This window comes from Rattus norvegicus, chromosome 14 (assembly GCF_021556685.1).
Source record: "Rattus norvegicus strain SHRSP/BbbUtx chromosome 14, alternate assembly SHRSP_T2T, whole genome shotgun sequence".
NCBI classification, from domain to species: domain Eukaryota; kingdom Metazoa; phylum Chordata; class Mammalia; order Rodentia; family Muridae; genus Rattus; species Rattus norvegicus.
The window spans coordinates 87710639-87736317 of NC_141547.1; the positions used below are offsets into that span (position 1 = coordinate 87710639).

General features: G+C 48.0%; 1 protein-coding gene across 10 annotated transcripts in view; it reads right to left on the reverse strand.

Annotated features, from left to right (window-relative positions):
- The window catches only part of Tns3 (tensin 3), a 232534-nt gene that overhangs the window by 144990 nt on the left and 61865 nt on the right, over positions 1 to 25679 (reverse strand). For all 10 annotated transcript variants that reach the window (XM_087583884.1, XM_087583894.1, NM_001170459.2 and 7 more), the window contains 1 exon segment: positions 5609 to 5647. Coding sequence is in view for 4 of the 10 variants with exons in the window: in XM_087583894.1 (XP_087440020.1) it covers positions 5609 to 5647 (39 nt within the window). In the remaining 6 variants the exon portion in view is untranslated.

Genomic DNA, 25679 nt, shown 5'->3' on the forward strand with positions numbered 1-25679 from the left:
TGTCATTGAGACTTCCACTTCCTTGGATAGATAAGAAATAGATCATAAAACCACCAAGGCCTCTCACTGTTCTGAAAACCACATCACCCTCTCCACATACTTACTGCCTTGGGTCCTAATGAAGTTACAATGAAGCAAACCTTTGACTACCAGATGACAGCCATGGGTCATTACATGTCCTACCACCTGGGTCCACATCCTCTGCAATGTCCTACATAACAGATGTTCTCCTCCCTCTCCCCCCTCACACAAAGTGCAAGCCTCCAGCCAGGCTTGGTGGCATAGGCCTGCAGTCCTCACTGCTCCAGAGGCTAAGAGGGGAAGATCACAAGGTCAAGGCTAGCCTATGAAACTTAGTGAAATCCTGTCTCAAAGTAGAAATGGGTAAAGGGTCATATCTCTACAGCCCTTTCGTGGCTCTGTGAAGGAGTACTTGCCTAGCCTGAACAATACCTTGGGCTCAATGACAAACACACACATTTACATGTACGAGTACACACACACACACACACACACACAGAGAGAGAGAGAGAGAGAGAGAAAGAGGGGGGGGAGGGAGAGAGGAAGGGAGAGTGTGTGTGTGTATGTGTGTGTTCAGGGATCTCATAGCCCACCTACCACACTTGCTATATCAACAGTCATCACTTTACAGAAGAGAGAGGTTCGCCCTCCAGCCTCTAGCCTTAATGACACCAATTAACCCTTTTAGTTCATGTATGAAGCCAACCTCACATCCAACTTTCGTAAGCCAGAAGGACAAACAGGCTCTGCTATCAGCAAAGAAGCAGAAGCCAAGCATCGAAGGTTAACGCTTGGCAGCCATTCCAAAGGTCCTTCCTCCTCCATCATGAAGGCACCTTTGTTCCCACAAATAAATGAACCTTAAAGGCAACCCTGTCCCTTGAGCCAGTCACTGATCAAAGGCTGTCACTCAGTCCATCTGGTAAGGCTTATCATGCCCTTCTTACTGTCCAGGACAGTGAAGTGTGCCACAGCGATCCAAACTGTCACTCGCCAAGCCTGCACCACTCCGAGACTCACAGACCCGGGCAGCTCAGAGTCCAAATGCGCTACATGAAGTGAACTCTGCAGGTTCACACCCACCAAACAGAGGCAGGCAGCACAGGAGGTATCGGGACCGAGCAGGAGAGCAGGTGGTACAGACGGCAGGACCCAGGCAAGGCAAAGGGGCCAACCTCAGAAGCAACTGCCAGCTACAGCTGCATATGCCATACCCAGAGGCACGCGGGCCACCTGTTTCCTAAGCTGGAGGCGTGCTGAGTCACAGAACCTGAGTCACCAGGACCCCTAATGTCACATGCAGAGGAAGCCAGGAGTATCCCAGAGGGACACGTGTGTCAGCTCAGGTGACACCAAGACCAGGAATTCTATGAGAAGGCCCAGGGGACACGGACACTGGAACCTCTGCTGATGTTCATCCAGGAGCAGTGAGCCCTGGGAGTGTCTGTAGCCACTGGTTCCAGGATGTTCATCCCACAGACACGGTCTGCAAACTCATGAGACGGCCACCAGCCTTGAACAGGAAGCAGAGCAGCCCTAAATAGCCACTCATTTCCCTTCCACTTTTACCAAGTGGGCAGTTTTGCACACGACTGCTCCTTGTTTTACACATGGGTTACACCAAACACTAGAAGCAGCGCTGTAATCAGCCCCACAGGAGGGAAGATATCCCAAGGAGCCCAGAGTGCCCCTCCCTTTGCCTATCGGACTACAGAGACAATAGTCCCCAGAGAATGAGAATTTTCCCCAGGAAAACTCATGCTGGGAGCAGGCCTAAAGTTAACACCTAGTGCCAGCCAGAGGACAAGTGTCTCCCAGGAAGAGTTTATGCAGTTCTGTAACATCAGACCACCTTGTAGGAGAGAAGAGGCCAAAGAAGATGGGTATAGCCAACCTTGACTAGGACAGCTCAACTACATAACCTTTACTTAAACCTAAACCTATCAGTGCCCACAAAAACAGACTTGGGGGAGAAGGGCAGTCAGTACCAGACCTCTGTGAACACCAAGTACGTTTCCTTTCTCTGGCTTCTCCTATTGTTTGTCTCTTTAATTGACAGGTTGGGGACGGATGGCAAAGCCTAGCTAGGGCCTAAGCTCCAAGGACTCCAGCAACCAAGGACGTCTAGTTTCATTATACACACAGCTGCAGGCAAAGGAGCCATGTCTGAGTGACCTTGGGGAGCTTCTGCTGAGCCTTCGCAGTGACCTCACAGGCAAAGTCTCAGGTACAGAGGAAGGTACAGATACAGTGAATGACAGTCAGGAGAACGAAAACTGTGCCCAGGTAACCTAGCCAGTCACGCGGTCTAGCTCTCACGGTGACGTCTGGAAGCATGTTCGAGCCAATGCAACTCCAAGGGCCAACGCCAGAGGATTCTCCGCCCACGCAAGAGTGCAAGGAATATTGGGTGCTTTCTTTACTGATGGCGCAGACACAGGCTGGCATACCATCAATATGTAAGTGACGGGGACAGACGGCACCACACAACCCAGCAAAAACCTATGTAGGCCCCACACACAGCCACAAGAAGGTCAGATACACAGCCAAAGACCTGACCAGAACATCCACAGGGGTCCTTGCATGGGCTCCAGTTCACAGGCATTGTCTTCACAATTCAGATGACTCACCCTCCCCAGTAGCTGAAATATCAGAGCCATCTCTTTGATGTGGAGAACCGTCTGTGGAGGAAGCCGTCTGCAAAAGTCTGAGCACTTAATACGGAGTTGACATGCGCATGATTATTCTGAAGAAAAGCACACAGACACACACACACACAGAGGCAGAGACAAAGAAGACAAAGACGACAGAGAGGCAGAAAGAAAGACAGAAAGAAAGACATGCCACGTAACATTCCAGTCCAGAAACTACCCGCAAGACGGCGGTCTCACCAGAACAGAAGGCTACCCTCGAACAGTGGCTTCTTACCACCTGGAAACGCCGCAGCTGCCTTAACACAGTGATTCGCTGAGCCACTCAGAGCTTACAGTGACCTTGGGGTCAGCTGACCTACCGCATAGCCTAACACATCAACATGTGCACATTCAATGGTGCACAGTCCACAATAATTGATTTAAAAAAGGAAAGTAGCAGCTGTGACGGTAGATATAATCACTACGCTGTAACATCTGTAGAGTACTTACTTTGGGGCGGGAGAGAGGGCTCAGTGGTTAAGAGGACTGCACTGCTCTTCCAGAGGTCCTGAGTTCAAATCCTAGTAACCACATCATGGCTCACAACCATCTGTAATGAGATCTGATGCCCTCTTCTGGCATGTCTGAAGACAGCTACAGTGTACTTACTTATAAATTAATATATAAATAATATATTATTATATATTAAATATATAAAATGTATATTTATAAATATATAAATATAATTTATATATATATAATTTTAAAAATATTTTCAGCCTAATTTTCTACCACGTGTATGAATATTTCCCTACAAGTATATATGTACGTTAGGTGTGTACAGCGCCTAAGGAGGCCAAAAGAGGGTATTGGATCCCTTAGAATTAGAGTTATGGGTGGTTCTCACCATGTGGGTGCTGAGAACCAAACCTAGGTCATCTACTGTAGCAGCCAGTGCTCCGAACCACTAAGCCATCTCCCCATACCCCTCATTCATTTTTCTTTTTAAGGGTTAACTATGAAACTGCCTCGGGCAGGTTTAAGGGGTCTGGCAACCACAGGAGGTGAGAGTCCAGCCTGCCTCAAAAGGCTTCCCAGGGGGGACAACACGTTGACGCAGAGGATCATGGCAATGATGTCCTAAACCTTAGGGTAGCCTCAGTCAATGTGTGTGTCTGAGTGTTAGTGGTTAACCAAAGAAGCTTAAAACAGTTTTTAAATTAAGCGTCAGCTATGCCATCACACTTGGCCACTCCACCAAGGCAGTTTGTGTAAATACCACCTAGCAGGGTGGCCCTCAGAATGTGTTTCCGGCATTGAGGAATGCACTTTGTATGTTTATGAATATGAATACAGGTACACACACAAGCAAGTACACATAAAAATCGCATCTATGACACAAATGAGTAAGCGCATACAGATTACACAAATACGTGCGTGCAAACTCACGGGCATGGTGATCAGTAATCATACACGGTATACAAACATGGGGAAAATATAAACAAACACAACATTTACAAACATAAGACATATACATACAAATGTAATGAATACACGTGTAATGCGCACACTCATAGAAACATACTATTCATAGGTAGACATAATATATACATCTATATACTATACACTTACAGCAAATACATACATAACACACACATAGATGTGTCTCGAGACCCTGACTATGCGGCTCACAGAGAGAAGGAGGGGGTTGGTGCCCTGAAACCAGCCTGGGTATGAGCCTGTGGTGCTCTGGCCTTGGAGCTCTGACACGGTCCTTACAGTTGGCAGAAATCCCTCCGATGACCTCAGATGCACAGCTTACATTCTCAGAGGGAAAAGACCTGTGAGAGCATTCAAAGGAATGCAAGCATAATGGATAGCTTGTGAATGAGGCATCTGTGACGTGCCAACCCAACATCCCTTTGCTTTCATTCAACTGCCAGCTAGGACACGGAGCACCACCATCCTCACTGAAAACAGAAGGAGACGGAGCCTCAGCACGGAGGCCAGGATCTTAACTTGGCTTCTTCAAGGGAACGAGGCTGGTGTGCCACCTCTCTGTCAAGGCCTCAGAGAATGCTCTACTCTACAAGACAGAACCAGCCTCGTGTCTAGAGATCTCCGGGCTCCATCCACAAAGACACGACAGTAGGAAAACAAGCAAAGACTGAGTCGTCAGGTGCTACCTATGGGAAAGCAGAGTGGCACCATGACCCGATCCAGTTTGCAAAAGTCAAGCAACACACATGAAAGGCATCTTTCTGGAGGTGGCAGGCTGGCTGCCTTCCCTCACGAGTGACACTTGGACAGTGTGTACCCCCCAAGCAACTCCAAGAGGCACCACAGGGGCCTCCTCAGGACCCCTCCTGACTGGTGGTAATGCTGGCTGCCTGTCTCCTACGTCCTAGTTCACAGGCCTGCTGCAAGTTAAGAAGTCACTAGAGACAAAAAGCAGGTTGTCATGACATTCAATGCAGAACCCGCCAAGGAGCAAAGGGAAACTTCTTACACTCACCCAATGACAAGTCACAGAGAAAAGTGTTGCTGTGTTTACTTTCAGTGAGATAGAGGCATGGCCTGTGTCAGAGGTGAATACCACCCTAGGACACTCGTACTGTCACTGAAGATGAGTCAGTACCTAAAGTTCAAGCCCGAAAGGTAAATGCTACCGGTCCTATAGGTTGCCACTACAAAAGAGCACGGGGCATTTGCTAACATTTTGTTTTATTTGAGATAGGGTCCCTCTATGTAGTCCCTGGCTATCCTGGAACTCACTTTGTACATCATACTGGCCTTGAACTCTGACTCCTAAGTGCTGGGACCAAAGGTGTGCACCACCAGTTAGGTGGATTTCCTATCTTGACAAATACAAAAATCCCCAAGGAAGACACAGCCTGTGCTGAGACCATCCCGGCTGATCATACCCGAGCCCCAAAGGAATCTGAAAATCTTACCTGGTCCAGGTGGACTTGTGCAGAACAGGTAGTCACCACCTTAAAAAGGAAAAGAGACATGAGTGAGGGGTTCTCGGGCAGCAGGCAAGGTACCTAAAGCGGTTTCCAGAGGCTGGAGCCGTGTCACAGTATCTGGAGTCAACAAAAATCCACATTCTGCTAACTCTGAGGAAGTTCGCGTCCCTTCTGAGAGTTTTAGAAAAGAAGCTATGACACAGCCGTCCACAATGGTTTGTTTTTAAATCTGCACATCACTCATAAAAACAGAAGTTCACCTCGAATGTCAAACAACCGGTCAGTGTACCCCCAGCTAAATCCTTCCTCATTGGGGAACATGAGACGTGGGGCCCAGAGAAGGTGGAGGGCTCTGCAGGGTGGATTCAAGCTGCCCAGGGTGTTCATATTCACAGTTACAGATGTTTTTTTTTTTCCCCTCTTCAAAATGGGCTCCTTTCTCTTGAACTATCTATGCATGGGAAACTGAACGAATAGTCTGAATGTACCTATTCCTGAAACAGTGGAGAGGGCTTCCCTTCGACTCCCCCAGAGTCAGCTCGATAAGCTTCCAGAGAAAAGCAAGTAAAACCTCAACTGAGAACAACACCTTCTTTCAGGGCAGCCTCGAGAGGAAGAGTGCTCAGGCAGAGACCGCTGCGTCCTAAGCTGAAGTCCCTGTGTGAGTCACACTTGTCTGAGAGGCTCCTGAGGACCTTGCTCCTGTGACCTGCATACACTCGCCCCAGCCTTCTCCTGACTCGCCCACTTCAGACCCCTTGGGTCATTCCCTTTCTTTAAAGAGTTTCCTGATACTGTGGAAAGGAAGGCTGCCCAGTCACTGTGGTTTCCAATTTGGAGCACATTTGCAGGTAGCAATGTGACCTTGGTCTCCAATGCGGACACTACTTACAGGCCTTTTGCTTATCTTGCTCAGGTTTCACAAGAGCTATGTGACACACGCCCACCCATCTGTCTGGGACACACCATTATTCCTCCAGGATGCTGACTCACATTCTTGGCAGAGAGAGGGGTCCTCTGGCTCGAACTCACTCTTCCCTCTAACTACACCTTCGTCTCTTCTGTGCTCGCAGCAGAAACACACATTTCGGATCTCTGTGTTCTCAGTTTCCCATGTACGTATTAGATTTTGATGGGTGGGTGGGGAAGAAGGCAACAGACAAGCACAAAGTGAAAACCGTTGGCGTGGGACACACGGGATGCTGATGCTAGAACCATATGGGGCTGTGATGACACCGAACAAGGGGAACTGAACTCATGGTTAATAAGAAATCCATGGTTCACTCCACCCCAGCAAGTCTCTACTGGGGCACACAGGCATCCTGGGGCCTTGGGACATAGTCACGATGGTAAGGAATGTATGAGCAATCAGCCTCTGCCTCAGGATGTCACCTGTATTCCACAACACGGAATAGTACTCATCAGGAGGCAGAAAAGGCCTAACTGGACATGAAGAGACAGAGGCACAGTAAATGTGCGCTGCTAAGTTGAAGCAACCATCTTGAAGGCTGCATGGTTCCAATTACGATATCTTAGAGAATGCAAAGTTATTATAGAAAGAGGAAAATGTGCGTGGTCCTCAGGGGCTGAGGGAAGAGAAGAGGAAGAGGAAAAAGGACAATGTTGAGAGCAGTTCAACTGTTCTGACTGGTACCGTCACGATGGGTACACACGTCACTAACAAGAGTCCAAACCCACAGAAGGACCAACACCCCAATGAACCCCCTGTGTGAATTATAGGCTTGTGGACTTTAGTTAACGATGTACTGATGTTGACTCACCAAGCATTACACAGTAGACAGATTTTAAATATACCAAACAAATGCTTAACTTTATAAACTAAAAACTGTCCTAAATATAGTTTATCAATATTGTCAAGTAATGGACCAGAAGCGTATGTGGGAGGACTTCCCACATCATACCAGAAACTCGAGTTTTAAAAACAACGCGGTTAAGGGTTTGGCATGGGCACACATCTTTAATCCCAGACCTTGGGAGATAGAGAAAGAATCTGTCAATTTGAAGCCAGCCTGATCTACAAAGAATTTAGGCCAGAGAAGAATACACATCAAGACATGTCCTTCCGATGTAGCTATGACCAGACACCAGGATAGGAGATACCTGGATATAATCGGTATTTCCAGTTTATTTCTGGTTTAGAGTAAGAACAGTAATTGACCATGGTCAGAACCATGCTTCATCTCTCAAGATGCCCCCATTCTTGGTTCTTGACAGTCAACCAGGCATGAAGGAACGTGGACACCCAGCAGCAGCCCTCTGATTGGGCTTCTTGGTTATCTTTGTGGGCTCGCAGGTTCCAGCTGCCACCCACCCTGACTAGAAAGCAGGACACAGTTTCTCCAGACTTCTTTCTACTCCCTGGAGCCCACAAAGATCTGGCGCTCATAGCCACCACCGTTCTTGCCCCAGTGACCTGTGGAGCCACCTGCCCACCTCCCCAACTTTATCTCTCAAGGATGAAGGCATAGTCCAGTGACAGGCAGGCAGTGGTCCAGCTGACAGAACAAAGATAGCTCATTGTCCGTCCAGGGTCCAGATGGCACCTTCCCCATCTTCGTGCAACTCTGATCTAACGCTCTGGTTCTCTACCCCTTGGCGTGTCACTGAGGGAAACACTGTGCGCCTGGGACATCTCAGGATATCCATCCAAGGCCACAAGCTGGACTGAAAACTGAGTAGCAGACACCAACACAGGGCACTGGGACAAGGGCCTGCCTAGTACCGACCCATCCTCGGGTATGCTCCTACGGATGTTTCTACGCAGGAATCTCTGAGCTAAGACACCTCCTTCTGTGATTGGCCCCTAATACACACCTACCAGCCAGCGCATGGCATCATGAAGACGGAGCAAACTTCAGAAGGGTGGAGACTAGAGGACTGCAGACTGAGCACCAAACCTCAGGACACAGCCTCATGGGGCCACGCATGTGCAGGCTCAAATCAGCTCCATAAACACGTCCTATATAAGCCACGCCTGTCTGCAGGTCTTTGTCCTGAACCCTACCGACACAGAAACTCAGCACATTCTGTCTAGTGCATGGGAAGTTAAAGCAAGAAGGACTGTCACAGGTTGGATCTCACAAAATACACCCAGCGGGTCCTAGTTGCCTTTCCTCCTCCTGATGGCAGCACCCATTGGAGTCGGGGTGACAAAAGGTGGCAGTAAAGGGTCAGGGTTAGCAGCTACAGAAAATCCCAGAAGAGAGCTATGCCCCCTATGCTACGAGCAATAGATCTTGGGACTCGTGTCCGTCTCTTGACCTGACCAGGGCCCCTCTGAGGAACCTGCCTGAGAGCCATTTTATGGCCTTTACTTGGCTTTGTCTGTGGCCTAATCTGTGGTTACCAAGGACAACCATAAACAAACAAGGCTATGTCCAACCCACACCTGGCTATGTGGATACCAGGAGCCTGTTGATATTGATAACCTTGTCTCCAAGCCAGCGGGTCATCAAGGAAGCAGGAGGGGCTTATGACCTGATAGTAATTACACAGGCCAATGGCAGTGTGCGTATTTAAAATGCAAAGACTAGGAGGAGGGTGGGGTTGGGCTCTGTGTTATAAAGCTTGTCTAGAATGTATGATTGACACCTCTCCTTTTTTTTTTTTTGAGAAATATGTGAGTTGACATGACAGTCCATATGACTAAAAGTCTGAGGGTCTTGTGAGAGAGTTCTGATGTGTGACACAGTCACTAAGTATGTGGATGTGTACGTGTGTATGTGTGTGTGTGTGTGTGTGTGTGTGTGTGTGTGTGTGTGTGTGCATGTACATGCATGCCCTGGAAGAATATGTGAGTGTGTTTTCTATGTCAGAATGTGTGCATGTCTGTGTGTATGTCCATGTGTACCTCTATCAGGGTAACCACAGAGTCCTGTAGTCCTGAACCTTGGACAAAAGGTAGAGCTTTAACCAACAAGGGACATGTACTTTGAAAAAGAAAGTTTCAGCCACAACCAGCTGCCTCTGCCCCTCACTATAGCAGCAGAAGTCTCTGGTACTAGGAGAGGATCATTCAGGAGATCAAAGTCCCCAAAGAGAGAAAGGACAAGCCCGTTGAACCCACTGTTTGCAGACTCTCATCTTTCTCTTCTCACTCACACAATCAAACCATGAACTCAACCCTGGTTGTCGTGCTCAATTAAATTTCATTTTGGCTAAGTCGTATCAAGAGTGATTACTTTTCCATCAATTTCTCTAGGAGATGCATGGTTAAAGCCACTCCATGCTACTACATAGAATAAAGATAAGTTTGCAATCAACCTTGTGAATCATCAAAAATTCCAATCCTGTTGGGTCCTGTGAATGAGCCTTCTAGACCATCACAGAAGCCTGGAAGAATGGAGAGACAAGCCCTCAGGTTCTCAGCGTGTTTTTACTCGTTATTACTACAGTGGAAGCCTGGGTGCTTGCTCTCTCTACTGGCCCTCTTTCTTATTTGTTCTCTAGATGATTCTGCCCATAGGAGAACTCTCTCAAGTGGGCATCAAGTATGCATGCATGGAGCTCTGAAAGGAGAATCAGCCATCAGTCATTCGGTAAGAGCACACAAGAGCTAGGGGGACAATTTGGCAGAGTTCCGCACGCACCAGGCCCTGAGTTTAACCCCCCCCCCCAGCACCAGAACAAATGCATCAATAAATGAATGCAGGTAACTTCCAATAAATCCACCAAGAACCTTTCAGGTACAAGACAAAGGAGTAAAGGAAAAAGACTGGCCACTAGCCACCTCTGCACTGCCGGTGGGAGAGAAAGCAGTTGCCTGCTTAAAGAAAGAGCCACCTAGGGGTTGGGGATTTAGCTCAGCGGTAGAGCGCTTGCCTAGCAAGCGCAAGGCCCTGGGTTCAGTCCCCAGCCCCGGGGGAAAAAAAAAAAAAAGAGCCACCTTGGTGCTCAAAGTATCAGGGATTTGCTTTGATCAGAATGATGTGACTCAGGAGAAACTACATAAAACTGGAGGCAAATTTACTTCAGCTTTGACACGAAGCCAGAGGGCAGCAATTTCCTTCCAAATCAGGAGAGTGGGGGAAAGATGTCAAGGCCTCCTGAGCTTGGGCGAAACCAACAAAGCCAACCGCTGGCCACTGAGATCCAGTGTGCAATGTGGGTCAGGTCACTTCACATCTAGGCTGAAAGCAGCATCACCTCACATAGAGGCTGAGAGCAGCATCCAGGCAGAGAATTTTTCCAAGAGGCACTTTTTTTTTTATCACTTTATAGCTTTTACGGCTGACCGTAAACATCACTAACCAGTGAACAGGCCCATTGTATTAGCTTTAGAAAAGGTGAGTTTTCAACTGTTTTTATGACTGGGATTATCACTCACTATAAATGGAGGGGGTGAATCAAGAGAAAATTTCCTCATCCCTTGATGCTGTCACGTAAAGAACAGGACACTCTATTTAAATGCTGCCCATGCTAGACTGCAGGGGCCACACTGAAGCCCCACAGACACAAGGTTTTTATAAACAATAGAGACTTTTATTTCCTCGACCCTGGAGGCCAACTGAGGGATCTAGACTGAGGTCTGTAGGACTGTTCCCTTCTTTGAAGTTGTCCTCTCCTCGCTCCCACATGCAGTCATTCACCTGCCTATTTATATCTTGAGTCTTCTTAGGAGAAGAAAGGTCACATGGGATTAGGACCCACTCTGGTGACTTTGTTTGAACTTGACCTCTTAAGAGACCATGCCTATCAACACAGCCATGTCCTAGAGTCAAGACTCCAGCACATGAACTTGAAGAAACATGGTTCGGTCTAACAGTTAGTTATCAAAGGTTTCCGAGACCCAAAGCATTCTCAGAACACCAGTCGGGCAGGACTAGACCCCCACCAGCAACAAGTCTCTTCATTTAAGGCCGCTCCTGGAACAATTCCAAAGCCTGAGGCGAGAGTTGTCAAGGTCAAGCTCCCCGAGGAGTCTGCAAGAACAAGGGACCCTCAGGGACAGGGGCATGAAATGCAGGCTGCAGAACTTCGTTAACCTTTCCAAGGATGAAAGCCCTCTCTACCTTTGCTCCTGGGACCTCTTTGCTAGGCATGACCCTGGAATCCTTAATTAGGCTCACATTCCTCAAGAAGCCCTGTTATCCACTAAGTGGGAAAGCCCAATTTAGCGTGCTTTAATCCCCATGAGAAACAAGCCAGCAAAGCAGACACAATTAAACCCCAGGGCTGCCTGCCACAGACAAGGCACCAAGCTAGGAGGAAAAGTGGTGAAATTACGGGAATTGGAGCTGTCTCCCTTAAAGGTACGGAGACTAGAGAAGATCATACCCCTGGCACAGTTATCAGCAAGTCCCCGCCAGCGGCTCTGGGATTGGCTGGCCTGAGCCTAGCCTTCGTGTCCTCTCCAACCCCTCTGTGCTTGTGAGTTTTAGGGAAAAGAGCTATTGGAAGGCATCTTAGGTCTTCTTATGCTTCGGGCAAACCATATGGGGCTTGTAGGAGAATGCAACAGAATTAAAAATCCAGAACACTGTTCTGCATCCCCTCTGCTCCCCCATATCAGAAGTCAAAATGTGAATTCTGAGAATTCTCAAAGGGCATGAAAGGTACCCCTTCCCAGGACACTCACGGTACTCAAGGTCTAATAGGGACCCTAGGACAGGACCATTTAACCAAAGAACTAGCCTATCCAAAAGTATGAGGTCAGGATGCATGAACAAGGACAAGGACAAGGCCAGCATGTCAGGTTCTCGGGCACACAGGCCCATCCTAGACTCCCAACATCCAGCAACTCCAGGGCCCTGGCTATAAACTCTTGAGACAACACTTACCAAGTTCTCTTGTGTTATCTCCAGAAGCAGAAAAACAGAGATCGCATGATAATAGGCAAAATGCTTGCTAAAGAACCAGAAGAGAAAAGCTAATAAATCCAGCTTCAACGAAGAAAGAGTAATCCTTGTAAAGCCATTCTCCCCACTTAAGATGCCAAGGATCAAACTGTATTTGCTTCAAAATAAGTAGACACATTTCCACAGCAAAAAACAGGCCTGATACCAACAGCCACACTTCCCCAGAACCTTCCCCGTGTCCCCAGCAATGTGTCACCAGCTAAGAAAACAGTTAAAAATACAGAATGCTGGCATTGGTGACTCACATTTTAAGTAGTTAGGAAAGACTGCCATGCCAGTCACACTGCTCCAGGTCTTTAAGCCCAGCTTTGGGAGGCAAAGGCAAGAACCGTGTCAATTCACGGTTAGCCTGAACTACTCAGCAGTTGCTAGCTAGCCCAGCCAGGGCTACAAAGTGAAAGCCTGTCTAACAGAAAAGGGAAAGGTGTTCAATTAGCTCTGTGTCAAAGAACCCTGCACTATCCCTCCAGCCCTCACTTGAGGCTCTTGTGTTTCAGAGACAATGGCACCACACAGGGTCTTTTGCAAAGTCAGTCATCAATGCAGACAGAGAGATGACTCAGCAGTTAAAAGCACTGGCTGCGTTTGCAGAGTACCAGGGCTCAGTTCCCGGCACCCATAGCAAGGCTCACAATTACTTGTAACTCCAGTTCCAGGGGATTTAACACCCTCATCTGGCTTCCCCAGATGCACACACCCAATACATCCATGCAGACAAACACATACACTAAGTAAAAATAAATAAATATTTTTTTAGAAGAGGCAACAGGGCTGGAGAGATGGCTCAGTGGTTAAGAGCACTGACTGCTCTTTCAGAGGTCCTGAGTTCAGTTCCCAGCAACCACATGGTGGCTCACAACCATCTGAAATGGGATCTCGTGCCCTCTTCTGATGTGTCTGAAGACAGCGACAGTGTATTCATATAAATAAAATAAATCTTTAAAAGAGGTAGCAGCAATCCCTTCCCCCTTGAATCTGATGTTTTCCTGGTTCGACTTGTGACCTATTATTACCAATGAAGTAAGTTTAAAACCTCCTTCTTCTTCTTCCTTCTAATCTTCCTTCTCATGGGAAAGTAGGAGGGTTAAAACTCACTCTGAAGCCCAAGCTAGGCTCAAATTCACAGCAATCCTCCGGCCTCGCCTCCTAAGTGCTGGGAGCGTAGCTGTGAGCCAATAAGCCCAGAGTAAATATGGTGGAATTTGGGAAGCCCAGACTTAAGGGGCTGCAACTGTTGTTTCTATGGCATGCACATCCATGGATACAACCACGTGCCACGCTGCAAGGAAAGTCAGCACTACCAGGTGGACAGGCAGGCCTACAGCAACACCCCACCCCCCTTCCTTTTGTCCTCTGGCAGACAACCTCACATCTGATCTTTCAGCAACTATAAATAAAGGGATTTGTTCCCACTCCAAGACAGAATGTCAGCAGGACAACTCTGCCTAGAGAGAGCTAGAGATCTGAATATGTTCCTTCCGGCCTCCCACAAATGCAGCTGTAACCCCTCAGCCAAACACGAGTGATACAGCAATGGCTGTGCTCAAGGGGAGCAGTCAAGAGGGAGGCAAGAATGAGGCCCCCGACCCGATTCCAGGACAGAGTACATTGTATACTTTCTAGGAGATTCCTGTACAAATATCCTGACCCCTAACCTGTCATTTGCCAACAACTCACTCCCTTTTCCTCACAAAGAAAAGCTCAAAGGAAGGATGACTGGTTCTCAAGGCTCGAGCTGCATTTACAGCGTCCACAGTGGGATCTGTGCATTTCCCACACTGGCTTCATGTTCGCCAGACTGTCCACCAGGAAAGGGCCCTCCCACAAGTAAAGGGCTGAGGCCCAGTCAAGCAGCAGCTCCCATAAGCTTCTGCCACAGATATGCAGAATCTGAGATTTCCATTTGAATCTATCAGGCAGGCTCCTCTGGTCAAGTAGCTGACTTACAATGAATGACCAGTGGCTGATGATAGAGAGAAGGTGCCTAACGCCACAGAAGGGGCTGGTTCTCACCATTCAAAGGCTTTCCACAGTGGAGGTGGTCCCTTTCAGTCAGCATCTCAAATACAGACAGAGAGCTACCTGTCACATCTCCAACTCTTCTTGGTTCAGTGGTCTCAACCTCCTGTCATTCATTAATTCACTCCTTCACACACTAGTCATTCACAGTGGTTAATCAAATACCATTTTCCAGGGCAAGACACTCAACTATTAAAAAGAAATTGTATCATCTTCCGGCATTCAACTTGAGTCAGGATACTATGGGAAGTTTTCTTTTAAGACATTTTTCTACAAAGTGTCTAAGAATAATGTAATATAAAGTAAATAAGTAAATAAATAATAAGTAATGACAGTGCAATGGTTAAGTTCACATACTGCTCTTAGAGAGGATCTGAGTTCAGTTTCAACAGCGATAGTCTAGTTACTACCACTTACTTTAGCTCCACAGGATCCAACCCTCTCTTCTGGCCTCCGTTGGCACCTGCACTCACGGGTGCGTACATGCAGACAGACGTGTTCAAGGACACATAATGGAAGATAAGACACGTCTTTTAAGAATTAAAATAAACGTAACCGTAATTTCATATCTGACTAGTTAAATCTTTATTTCATACTCTCTGCAAACAACTGTCACCTCAGACCATCTGACATTAACGTGCCATCCAACACTAATCATCCACCAGGGTTCTCTCAACCCTGTCAAAGCCATCTCTCTAGGATAGCACACCATAAAGAATTACTCACAAGCCACCTCTGTCCCAGCTAACCAGTCCTCCAGGCCCAAGAAGTCTCCTTTAAAGGAACCCACAAAGGAGTTGGAAGTGGAGCACAGTGCTGGCCTAGCAGGTGGGGGTTCTGGGTTCAATGTTTAGCCCTGTAAAGTCAATGATAAACATGCCCTGTGAATCTCTTCTCCTGACCCCATTCAAGACCTTCAAGGTCAGGCCACACACACTCCAATGGGGTCACAAGCTACACGTGGTGCTCTTCAAATGCTAAAGGAGGAAATCTACAGTAAGACTGGAATTGCAGATTTTACCCAATATTCCACATTCCATTCATTCAGCTCCCGCAGCCTTCCCCCAAGGCTCAGCGAGTATTTATTGTCCTAAGATCCGGTAAGCAGGGAGATATTTAGAGTAACAAACATTCAAGAGCTAAAACCCCAAAATCCTCCGGTGCCCTCCCCTGCTGACCCACCCACTGGTTCAGAAAGTCTCGGGGAATTCTCAGGTGAGTCAAAAGTCTGGAAACACACAAAAACAAGCTCTGTCAGCTGCCCCTGGGAGGAGGGAAGAAGGAAGCTCTGGGGCTATTTCTATGTTCAGGGGAACATGGGGGTGGCTACTTCCTGAATCCCTTCCTAAAATTAACTGCTTTACAGAAGTAGCAGAGCCTTGTAAACAGAAGCTTGATTTTGCAAGTTAAAACATTCTGGAGACTGGTGTGTACAGTCATTTCAGCCCAGCTGCCGAAAAAGAGGTGTGGCAGGGTGTGTCTGTCTGTCTGTCTGTCTGTCTCTGTGTGTCTGTGTGTGGGCGGGATGGCTTCTCTTACAAAATATTACTCCAGAAGTGGCTGGAGCAGAATACAGCAGCATCAGGACCATAAACCTCTACATGGAGTACACCCCATCTCGAGGAGAGTCATGACCAACAAGCTGGCTGTCCACGGTCACCGTAGCAACAGCACAGGATGGGGGGGGGAGGGGGAGTGGGCGTGGCCGGGAGGCAGGGAGGCAAAGTGAAGTATCTGAACGTCTTATGAGGAGGAAGACGCACAGAGATACCCTAAAGATGTAGGACCCGATCAGCCCTACGTCTAGGAGGATCCACAAGCCTGTAAAAATACCACCAAGGTCTCCTGCTTAGGCAGGACAGAGAAGTCCCCTTCGGGTAGGAGAAGTTGCTCGGAATACCTCTCCCAGTCTAAACTTTAGGCTCTGGAAGACAATACTGGGAAGACACTAGAAGAAAGACCCCTGACTGGACCAGAGATTCTCAAGACTGTCAGGACGTCTCTGAGATGTGCATCCTTGGGCAACACATTGATAGGTTCCACAGTACCTCAAATATGTACAAATAACATCCTCCTGGTCGTGTGTTCCTCCGCCTGTGCCCAGCCTGAGGGGCAGGGAAAAGGTCTCCACTAGAGGTAAAGGGAAGAGTGGGTAGATAGACAGCCACAAGTGGGGTTCTCACTTGTAAAGACAATGTATGGTTTCAGGAGAGAAGGAACAAGAGGTGTCATTGGATTAGGGCTTAGAAGTAAGGGAGACACCCATAAGAAAGCAGAAATCAGGGAGGCATTCCTGGTAGGTCAAGTTCCAAACATGAACAGTAATCCCAAGGATGGGGGGCAAGAAGCTCATTCATGGGGGAGATGATGGGGGTTGTTGAATGAGATGTTAGCTCACATGGGAATCTTGCAGAAAGAGGACAAGTACTCCTCATAGGAAAGCCAGTGTCAACGGTAAGACACCAGGACAGGTTCAAGACAGGAGGCAGTGCTCCTGAGACCAGAAAGCGGGAGGGGGATAGAAGTCAGAGCTAAATGTGATTACAAGAATTTCCCAAGCTGATAATGAACTCGGGTAGCTAGCTGATGGTGCAGGAGGTTATGTTTTCATTATGGAAGCCAGCCAACGTCACCAATCAGCCTTCTGCACCCAGAAGCTGCAAACCTTCACCATGCAAGTTCAGTCAGGCCTGTAGAGAAAACCCAGATAACTGGAGACCACACAGCAGTATCACCAATAATCAGGGTTGGACTGGAATAACAGAATGCTAGCTAGTCCCTGGGAGAGTAGAGGTTCATACATATTGTGGGGGGGAAAAAACACAGACACCGACAAACACTGGCACACATGAACAAACACTGACAGACACGATCACAAACCCACACGCCTCTGGAAAAGGGGGCAGAGGAACTTGCAAGAAACCCTGGTCTACAGGCAGCTGAGGAATCCAATCCAGGCAGTCACCCTGGCTGCAGAACTGGTGGACTAGGATAACAAAAACCTTCCCGGAAGGGCTGAGAAGACAGACAACATGGCAGTATCCTGAGGGTCAGGGAAAGAGACAGCAGTCCGGGTGTGGGCAGTCCCACAGGCAGCCTGACAGAAGCCTTAAGATGCCACAGCGCAAATGCCATTGACCAAGATCTTTGACTCCAGTCTCCAGAAGCACCCAGAGAGAGCCCTCTAAATGAGAGGAGCAGACAGTATCTCAAGGAGAATGAGAAAGCGCACTGCCCTTTCCTGCCTCGATGGCTGATGCTACTGATTGCCAGCACTCCATGAAAGTGCCTGATTACCATGCCTCCGAAAATTCCTTCAGTCTCGGATACTGGAGATGTCTATACACAGCACATCTAGAGGAACAAGAGAGTGCTCCCACAGAAGCCACAGCCCTGGGCTAACAAGGGGGCTTAAGTCCTTTTCACCAGCCCAAAGGGAAGGTGTTCTTGCCTTAATCTCATGGAAGATGTCAGTACCACAAGGTAGAACTAGAAATCAGACCCAAGTTTTATGTGTGTGTGTGTGTGTGTGTGTGTGTGTGTGTGTGTGTGTGTCCTAAAATTTTTGAGACTGTTCCAGATAGCAACACAGAGGAATTTCCATTTTGCAGTTCTGATCTCAACAAAAAGGGTAAGGCCAGAAGAAATGAATAAGTCACCCTATCACAAAATTCATATAGTCAGAAGGCAGAAAAATATTCACCGAGTATCTGCATTTGAGGGACATGTGCTCACCGATAGCTTGAAAAGCTATTGAAAAGCTTTCTTTCCCCTTGAAAAGGTCTTGAAAAGGTTTCTCTCCCCTTCTCCAGACCCAAGACCTCTAAGACCCTGTTCTATGGGAGCCTAGGGCAAGTGGTTGTGTGTGTGTTATTCTCATCACAAAAATGGAATCTGTTTTGCAACAACCTGTCTGCAAGAGGTCAGGTGGCACCTACTGGCCTTCCCAATGTCCCTGGTCTACAACATCACGCAGACACCCCATTGATGTCCTATGACGAGAGTGGACCTCAACCAACAGATATGCATGCTTGAACTCACCAAACTATAAGGGTCAGCAGGGGATCTTCTACCTCAGGTTAGCCACTGCCCAGAGTCACAGGGATGGAATGCAGAAGCAGGTTTCCCAAGGAATCTCACCAGTTCTAATTCAAGTGAACCACTTACGTATCCCCATTGACTCAGGCCCATCATCCCAGGGCCAATCAAGGACCATGGGAAGATAGCCTCTTGCTTTAAAGATGCAAAGAGTCCTAAAGGTACACAGGCCTAACCTAAACCCTGTGAAGGACACAAAGGACCGATGCTATTCCTGTGCCAGACTTCCACGTTCCATAGCAAGCAACAGGCTACAGCCAGTCAGATGAAAGGGCAAACCGGTTCAGCTTCACTCCAGAGATGTACTAGGTCTATTCTATCTGTTACAACACAAGATGGACTGACTCTGGGAGAATCAAAAGGGTAGTTTTGTTTTGTTTTGTTTTTTTTAAATCTGGTATTAACTTAAAACAAACGCAGAATCTCAGAAGAGTATCCTGTAGCCGTGCACCATACACAGTGGGGACTCACTCTGAGAAACGTGGTGATGCAGGCCTGTCACTGTGTAAATACCATACAGTGTGCTTGCACAACCCGGACCACGGCACTAGCACCAGATGACGCAAGTTGGTGGACCACCATCAGATGTGCAGCCCAGTGTTGACTAACGCATCATTACACGGTACACACCTATAATAATTCCCTTTGGGTCTATTGTTGGGGTAAGGAAAGTAATCCTCTACAAACATAGCTTAAACATAGAACCTTGCTGAAGAGCAAACATGTCACCACAAAGTGACATTTACACTGCTAACTACAGGACAATATGGTCCTCTCTGCCAATCTGGCCACACATCATAGCCGGCATCAAAGGCCTTGGTTAGCCGGTGCGGTGACTCACACCTGCAATCCTAGCACTTAGAAAACTGAGTGAGGTGAGGGAACTGGTATAAATTTGAGGTCAGTCTAGGCTACACAATACTTCCACCTGAGCTAAAAAAGTAACACTGTGACAAAAGAAAGCATAGAAGAAAACAGCCTTGGTTTCTCCTCAGTAAATGAAGTCCCTGATCCCATTCAACGGAGTTCCAGAAATCTACAGTCAACGGCCTTGTTTGGGGCTCAGATTATATGGAATTTAAAAACATGTATTTCTACACACAGGTAAGTGTTGGTTGCTTACATAACAATTCGCACTTGGGTCACTGACTGCAAGGTGAGCTCAGAACCCAGGGGAGGTTTCCCTAGTGGGCAGACCACCCCCATATCCTGATCCTCAGAAGAATTCCCCCTCTCAGGAACAATGACCCCAGCTCCCAACTCTTCAGTGAGTTTCCTCACCAAAACAGGTCCAAGTTAGCTAGTTGAGGATAGCCTCCCTGGAAAGGGACCATGTGGGAAAGACAAAAGTGTCCCTTAAAGAGCAAAGTTTAAAGAGGCTTATGGCTTTTCCCACCCCAGCGGTAATTTGGAGCAAGCAAGATGTGAATGGATAAATGAACTATGGTCATTGGGGCAGAAGAGGCACCACTGGTGCTGAAGAAGGGAGTAGGATTCTACTTGTGTGACATTCTGGAAAAGGCAAAACTGTAGAGACAACAAGAAGAAAAAACGGTGGTCACCAGGAGCTGGGAGAGGAAAGGAGCACATGAGACTTCTGAGGCAGGGTAAATGATGCATATACTGTACGACCCATCTATCTAAACTCATAGAGTGAGAGTCATGGTTTAAATATCAAATGTCTCCCACAGGTTCACATGCTGTGTTTGGTTCCCGAGCTGAGGGTTGAGTTGGAAAAGTACTAGTAACTTTAGAGCAGCCGTCCTCAACTGGTGAAGGTCGTTGGACATTTTCAAAGGGGACACATATCAGATATCCTGTATATCAGATAGTTACATTGCGACTCATAACAGTAGCAAAACTACAGTTTTGAAGTAGCAGCAAAAATAATTTTACGGTTGGGGGTCACCACTGGATGAGGAACTGTACTAAAGGGTCACTGCATTAGGAAGGTTGAGAACCGCTGCTTTAGAGGATGAGGGCACACTGGAGGAAGTAGGACATGGGGACTTCTGCAGCTTATGCCTAGTTTCTAATCCCTTCAGGGGAAATGGAGGTGTCCTATCCACCGCAAGGCGGACAGTGACCTCCTTCACATTTTCCCACCATCGTGATCTGCCTCTCACCACAGCCCAGAGTCAACAGAGCCAAGAACAGTGGGCTGAACCTCTAAAATCATGAACCAAAATAAATGCTTTCTCCTTTAAGTTGTTTAATGCTGGGCATTTTTGTCACAGTGATGAGAAGAGTAACACAAAGACGAACACCAAGAGTGAGTCCGACTGTGGAATGTTCTCTGGATGGTAAAGATGTGTCAGTGTCGATCTTCAGTTGCAACAGATGCTTATGGTGAGAGAGGCTAGCAGAATCAGAAAGAAACCCCTCTACTTTCCCTTCAATTCTGCTATGGGTACTCAAAAAGAATAACTTCAATGACTTCAAAAAACAACTCCATAAGGCAGTGGTCAAACTGGCAGCTGAATGGGAGACCATTTACCCAGCACACACACACACACACACACACACACACACACACACACACACACACACACACACACCCCAACTCCCCCTCTCTAAAACTCTCAAGTGCAAAGACTTCAGCAAATGCAGACAAGTGTTGCCTGGCAGACCTAGGCTCCCAAGTGGTCCTCATGGTGGTAGGCTAGAATTACCCTGAAGTCAATGTTGTAACTGGGCCCAGCTCAGTAGAAATGTTTGCTAAATTGTCCAGCTTAAAATTCAACTACTTCCATTGTAAGGACAAATGGGGATGTAAGGACAAATGGGGAGTCAAATGGAAGAGAACTGGGTGACGCTGAGCTGGCAGAATGGACTCTCTCTCAGGGAGGTATCATCAGCTGGTCCCAAAACTGCTACCAATAACAGCCAAGGACAGACGCCCTTAGTGTCATGTGAAAGGTAAACAACCATGCCTGCGGGCTCAGCTCTTCAGCGTAACCTGTGGATAATGGCACTGGCTGTCTTACATTCTACCTGAGCATACACCAAATGCCTGTGTCAGGTGAGACAGTAGCGTCACATGTCACTGCCCTATTGACCTATAATTGCCCACCCCACCTTCAGATACAGAACTTCAGAAATACTAAACCTCAGAGAGTATGTTGTGCGAGTCACAGAGTACCCAAGTGCCCAGGAAACTGACGAACACATTGTTCAACACAAGAGCTCAGCTCGTAGGGGTTTAGGGTTTTGGCTTCTGTTGCTGTTTTAATGAAAAAAAAATTTTAGTTGACTTGGGGGTTTGTGTTTTGTTTTTTTTACTAGTGAAATTGGCTCATTTTTCCTAGGAAAATAGCTAGGACCATAAGGAAAAAGCCCACCACTTCTACTCCTTGAGGGTAGGGAGTTAGGTATGGATGTTGTCCTCTTCAGTGCTGAAGCCCAACTCCATTCTTTCCCAAATGCTCATGGTGTAGTCATCCTACCACAGTGGAGATCACCCAGACCCTGTTTCTATCAGAGTAGGGCTGTCTGGTATTCTGGCACCTGACGGAGGGTAAGTCTAGACACAAGACAATGAGACCGGACAGGGACATCAATAACGGAGGGCTTAACACACAACTCCCACTGGCTTCCATGTGTACATAGAACATTATCTGGTTCTCACAGAAATACACAGCTGGGTCAGCCTAGGCCTCCATATACTGCTGAAGGGAAACAGGAAGAAGAAACACATGTGCCCCTTGCTGTGGTCTCTGTAGAGGACTGGGCATCTTGGATGTGTCACAGATAGAATAGAGCTTGGAGCCCAGCCAGTAAAAGTGAGGATGGGCCTTGGGGCTAAAAGCATCATGGAGCCCTGGTGCCAGAGACTGGTCCCTCTTGGGTTAAAGCACATGCTGAATGCCAGGGCCTGATGGCTGCCCAGTGCTGTCCCCGCATGAGTATTTCAGCTCAGCTAAGTCATGTTTAAACTCCATGGGGGACTTCTGATGACCCAGGATCCTAAAGTGTGCCTCAAGGCATGGGCAGAGGTCAAAACAGCCAATGTCCATGGCAACCACAAGCTGCAAAGGCAAGACTGGTTCTTGTGCACCTCACAGAGACCGTCCCCCTTCTTCTTTCCCTCTGCTTCCTAAAACTTCTGTATTTCTCCTTCCTTTTTTTCCCTCATGCAAATGAGTCAACTGATGACAGGGATAAAAAAACAAGTCACAAGGCCCAAGCCACCCAGGAGCTGAAACAGTCAGCTCAGCACCCAGGGAGCAGAACAGTGGGACCCCAAACTCTCCACAGGGTTCACCAAGCCTACTCGACTTCCCTAAGAGTTATCTCAAGCAATGTCTTAGAGGAGGCCATTGTTGCGTGTAATTTAAATGCAACGTTTCACACATGAGGAAACTGAGGCTCAGACCTACTTCGGCAAATGCAGACAAGTGTTGCCTGGCAGATCCAGGCTCCCAAGTGGTCCTCGCCGTGGTAGACTGGAATTTCCCAGAAGTCGGTCACGGTAGGGCAGCTGCCTGGTACTCAGTGGCTTAAACGACAGGAATCTATGACTCACGGTTCTAAAGGCTGGGTGCTCAGAGATGGAAGAAGTTCTTTAGGGGTTTAGTGCTAGGTCTGGACCTGCTTCCTGAATCCCCAGCCAAGCCTCTCTGCAGTCACTATTTGGTATAAGGGGACGAAAACTCTCCAGAGCATCTTCCATAAGGGCTTTATGCCCACTGTTCACAAGGTACCACCCAACAACACCTAACAACCTCCCAGAGGCTCTGCCCCTAGTGCCATCACATCCACGGTTACATTTCAACACGTGACTCTGGACACATTCAGGACACAACAGGTAGACTGGTCTGCTATCAGTCCAAAGCCCATGAGGGGATCAAAAGCCAGGTCTCTCCTCCCACCCATTATCTGCCCACTGAGCCTCATGGCCTGGCCTGAGGGGCATAGTGTCCAGGAGCTCAGGAACGCAGTAACCTCATCCACCATACTGGGGCTTCTAAGTCCTCTCACTATGTCTTGGTCTCCCTACTGCAATCCAATCCTCTTTACAGAGCCATCTCTCTGTGTCCTTGGTACTAAAGGAGTGACTGCAGGCCTGGACAGACACCTAGGATTGGTGACATTAACAAAACAAATAGAGTGATGCAAATTCATCACGCCCACCCACAGCCTTCAGGGACCTGTGCCCAGCTCTCACCCTCACTGGACTGCCAATGAGGAGGACACATGAGACACAGACAGATGAGGTCTGACGTAAGACCCAAGTCCAAACCTTAACTAAAGCTTTCCAGTTCTCCCAAGCTGCATTCAGGGAGGTTACCCAGTAACACACGCACACACACACACACACACACACACGCAAAGACTCAAACCCCAAGTGAGATCTATGACACACAGTAAGCAAGGACCCAGAACTCACAGCAGTGACGTGCGAGAAACCAAGTTCCAGTTCCTGAAAGAAATGCTCTCCAGCCGACGGGCTCCTTATTTTTGGAATGAAAAGGCGCTTTGTTATTGCTGGTGGCATTCTGTCATGCTATTGAAAGCCACATTAAAAAATAAAAAAATAAAGATAAATAGGTAGGTAGGCAGGCAGGCAGGGAGGCAGACAGACAGACAGACAAAGAATGTGGAAGCATTTCCTCCTCCCAGCAGAATCTGATAGGAGGAAAAGCCTTTTATCTCTCAGCAAACTGCCAACTGCTGCATTCGGCAACGTCGTATCAGTCATACCCAAGGCTTTTGGACGATTCTTTGAACTAAGGAATCCTACACAGGCAGAAATGGAAGGACGGACGCAGTTTCATTTCTTCAGCTCAGGTCAGAGATGATGGAGTGGGTGACGAGACACACTATGAGGACAGGGGCCACAGCACTAGGAAAGACACACAGAAGTCCCCGGATGGGGATGAGAGCTCTACACCTCAGATACGCTCCCAAAACAAGTGAGATGTTCCCAGCTCACCTCAGCCTCCCCAACTCCAGCAGGCTCCACTGCAGGTGAGCAGGGCACGGAAGGAAGACCAAGATAAACTGAGTCGGAAATCAGTCCCACCCAGGGGTGTGTGAGAAATGTGGCCCCAGGTGGGAAGGGGCCTTCTGGGAGCAGAGCTGACTGGGAAGGGAAAGTAGAGCCGCCCCAGGCCACCCCGCAAGGCTCAGAGAAGAGCTTCCAAGTGACCTTAAGAAAGAGAGCCAGGGGGTGAAGAGGAGAGAGAGGAGAAAGGGCTGCTCTCTGCAGGTTCTAAAGCTGGCCAGAAAAGCGTGTAAAAAGAAAAGTCGTTTATCTCTGGGGGGGTGGGGGTGGGGAGGGAGAACAGGGCTAAGACCATTTATTTTCCATCCGTGTGGGTGACTGTGTCTGTGTGAATATGTATGCCTGTGTGCGCTCGGGGTACACAGATAACTGTGTGCACACAAGCATATGCATATGAGCAAAATGAGTGCATGCACGTGTACATATGTAGGTTTGTGTGTATAATAAATGTGTGTGGTTTTGTGTGGAGGAAGTCTTCCCTTCCTATTCCCATGTGGAAAACATACATGGGAAGCCATGAAGTTCATGGTATCCTGACGTGCTCCAGCACAACCTCCAGTTTAGAGACTGAAGACAGCCTGACCCACAATCCCTACAGCATCAGCAGAACCCCATCTCCCTTGTCCTATAGCCAGAGAGAGGGACAGCTCACCAAGACCCCTGATGGTTCGACGATCAGAAAATTCTAAAAGACTCCAGTCACACTGAATGAAGACCAGTCTCGAAGCTGGGAAACCCAGAGCTGCGGGTGCGGAGAAGGGAAAGCACTGAAAGCTACATCCTTGCCACCTGTATTTCTAGATCCCCTCACTTTTCTGCTCATCACCGGCACGGACTCCAGTCCACAGCAATCAGGGGACCACCCCGCCCACAGAGCACTCTGAGAGCACTCTTAGTAGGCCTAATGATCCCTACTCAAGGTTGTCCAGGTTTTCCCCAACCACATTGAACAACGACCTACTGTCAAGGGAGCCAGCACACTCCTCTAGACCAAACATGTGCGGCTCGAGACTCTGCTTCCACACCTCTGTCCCAAGAATAGATGCCAACACTC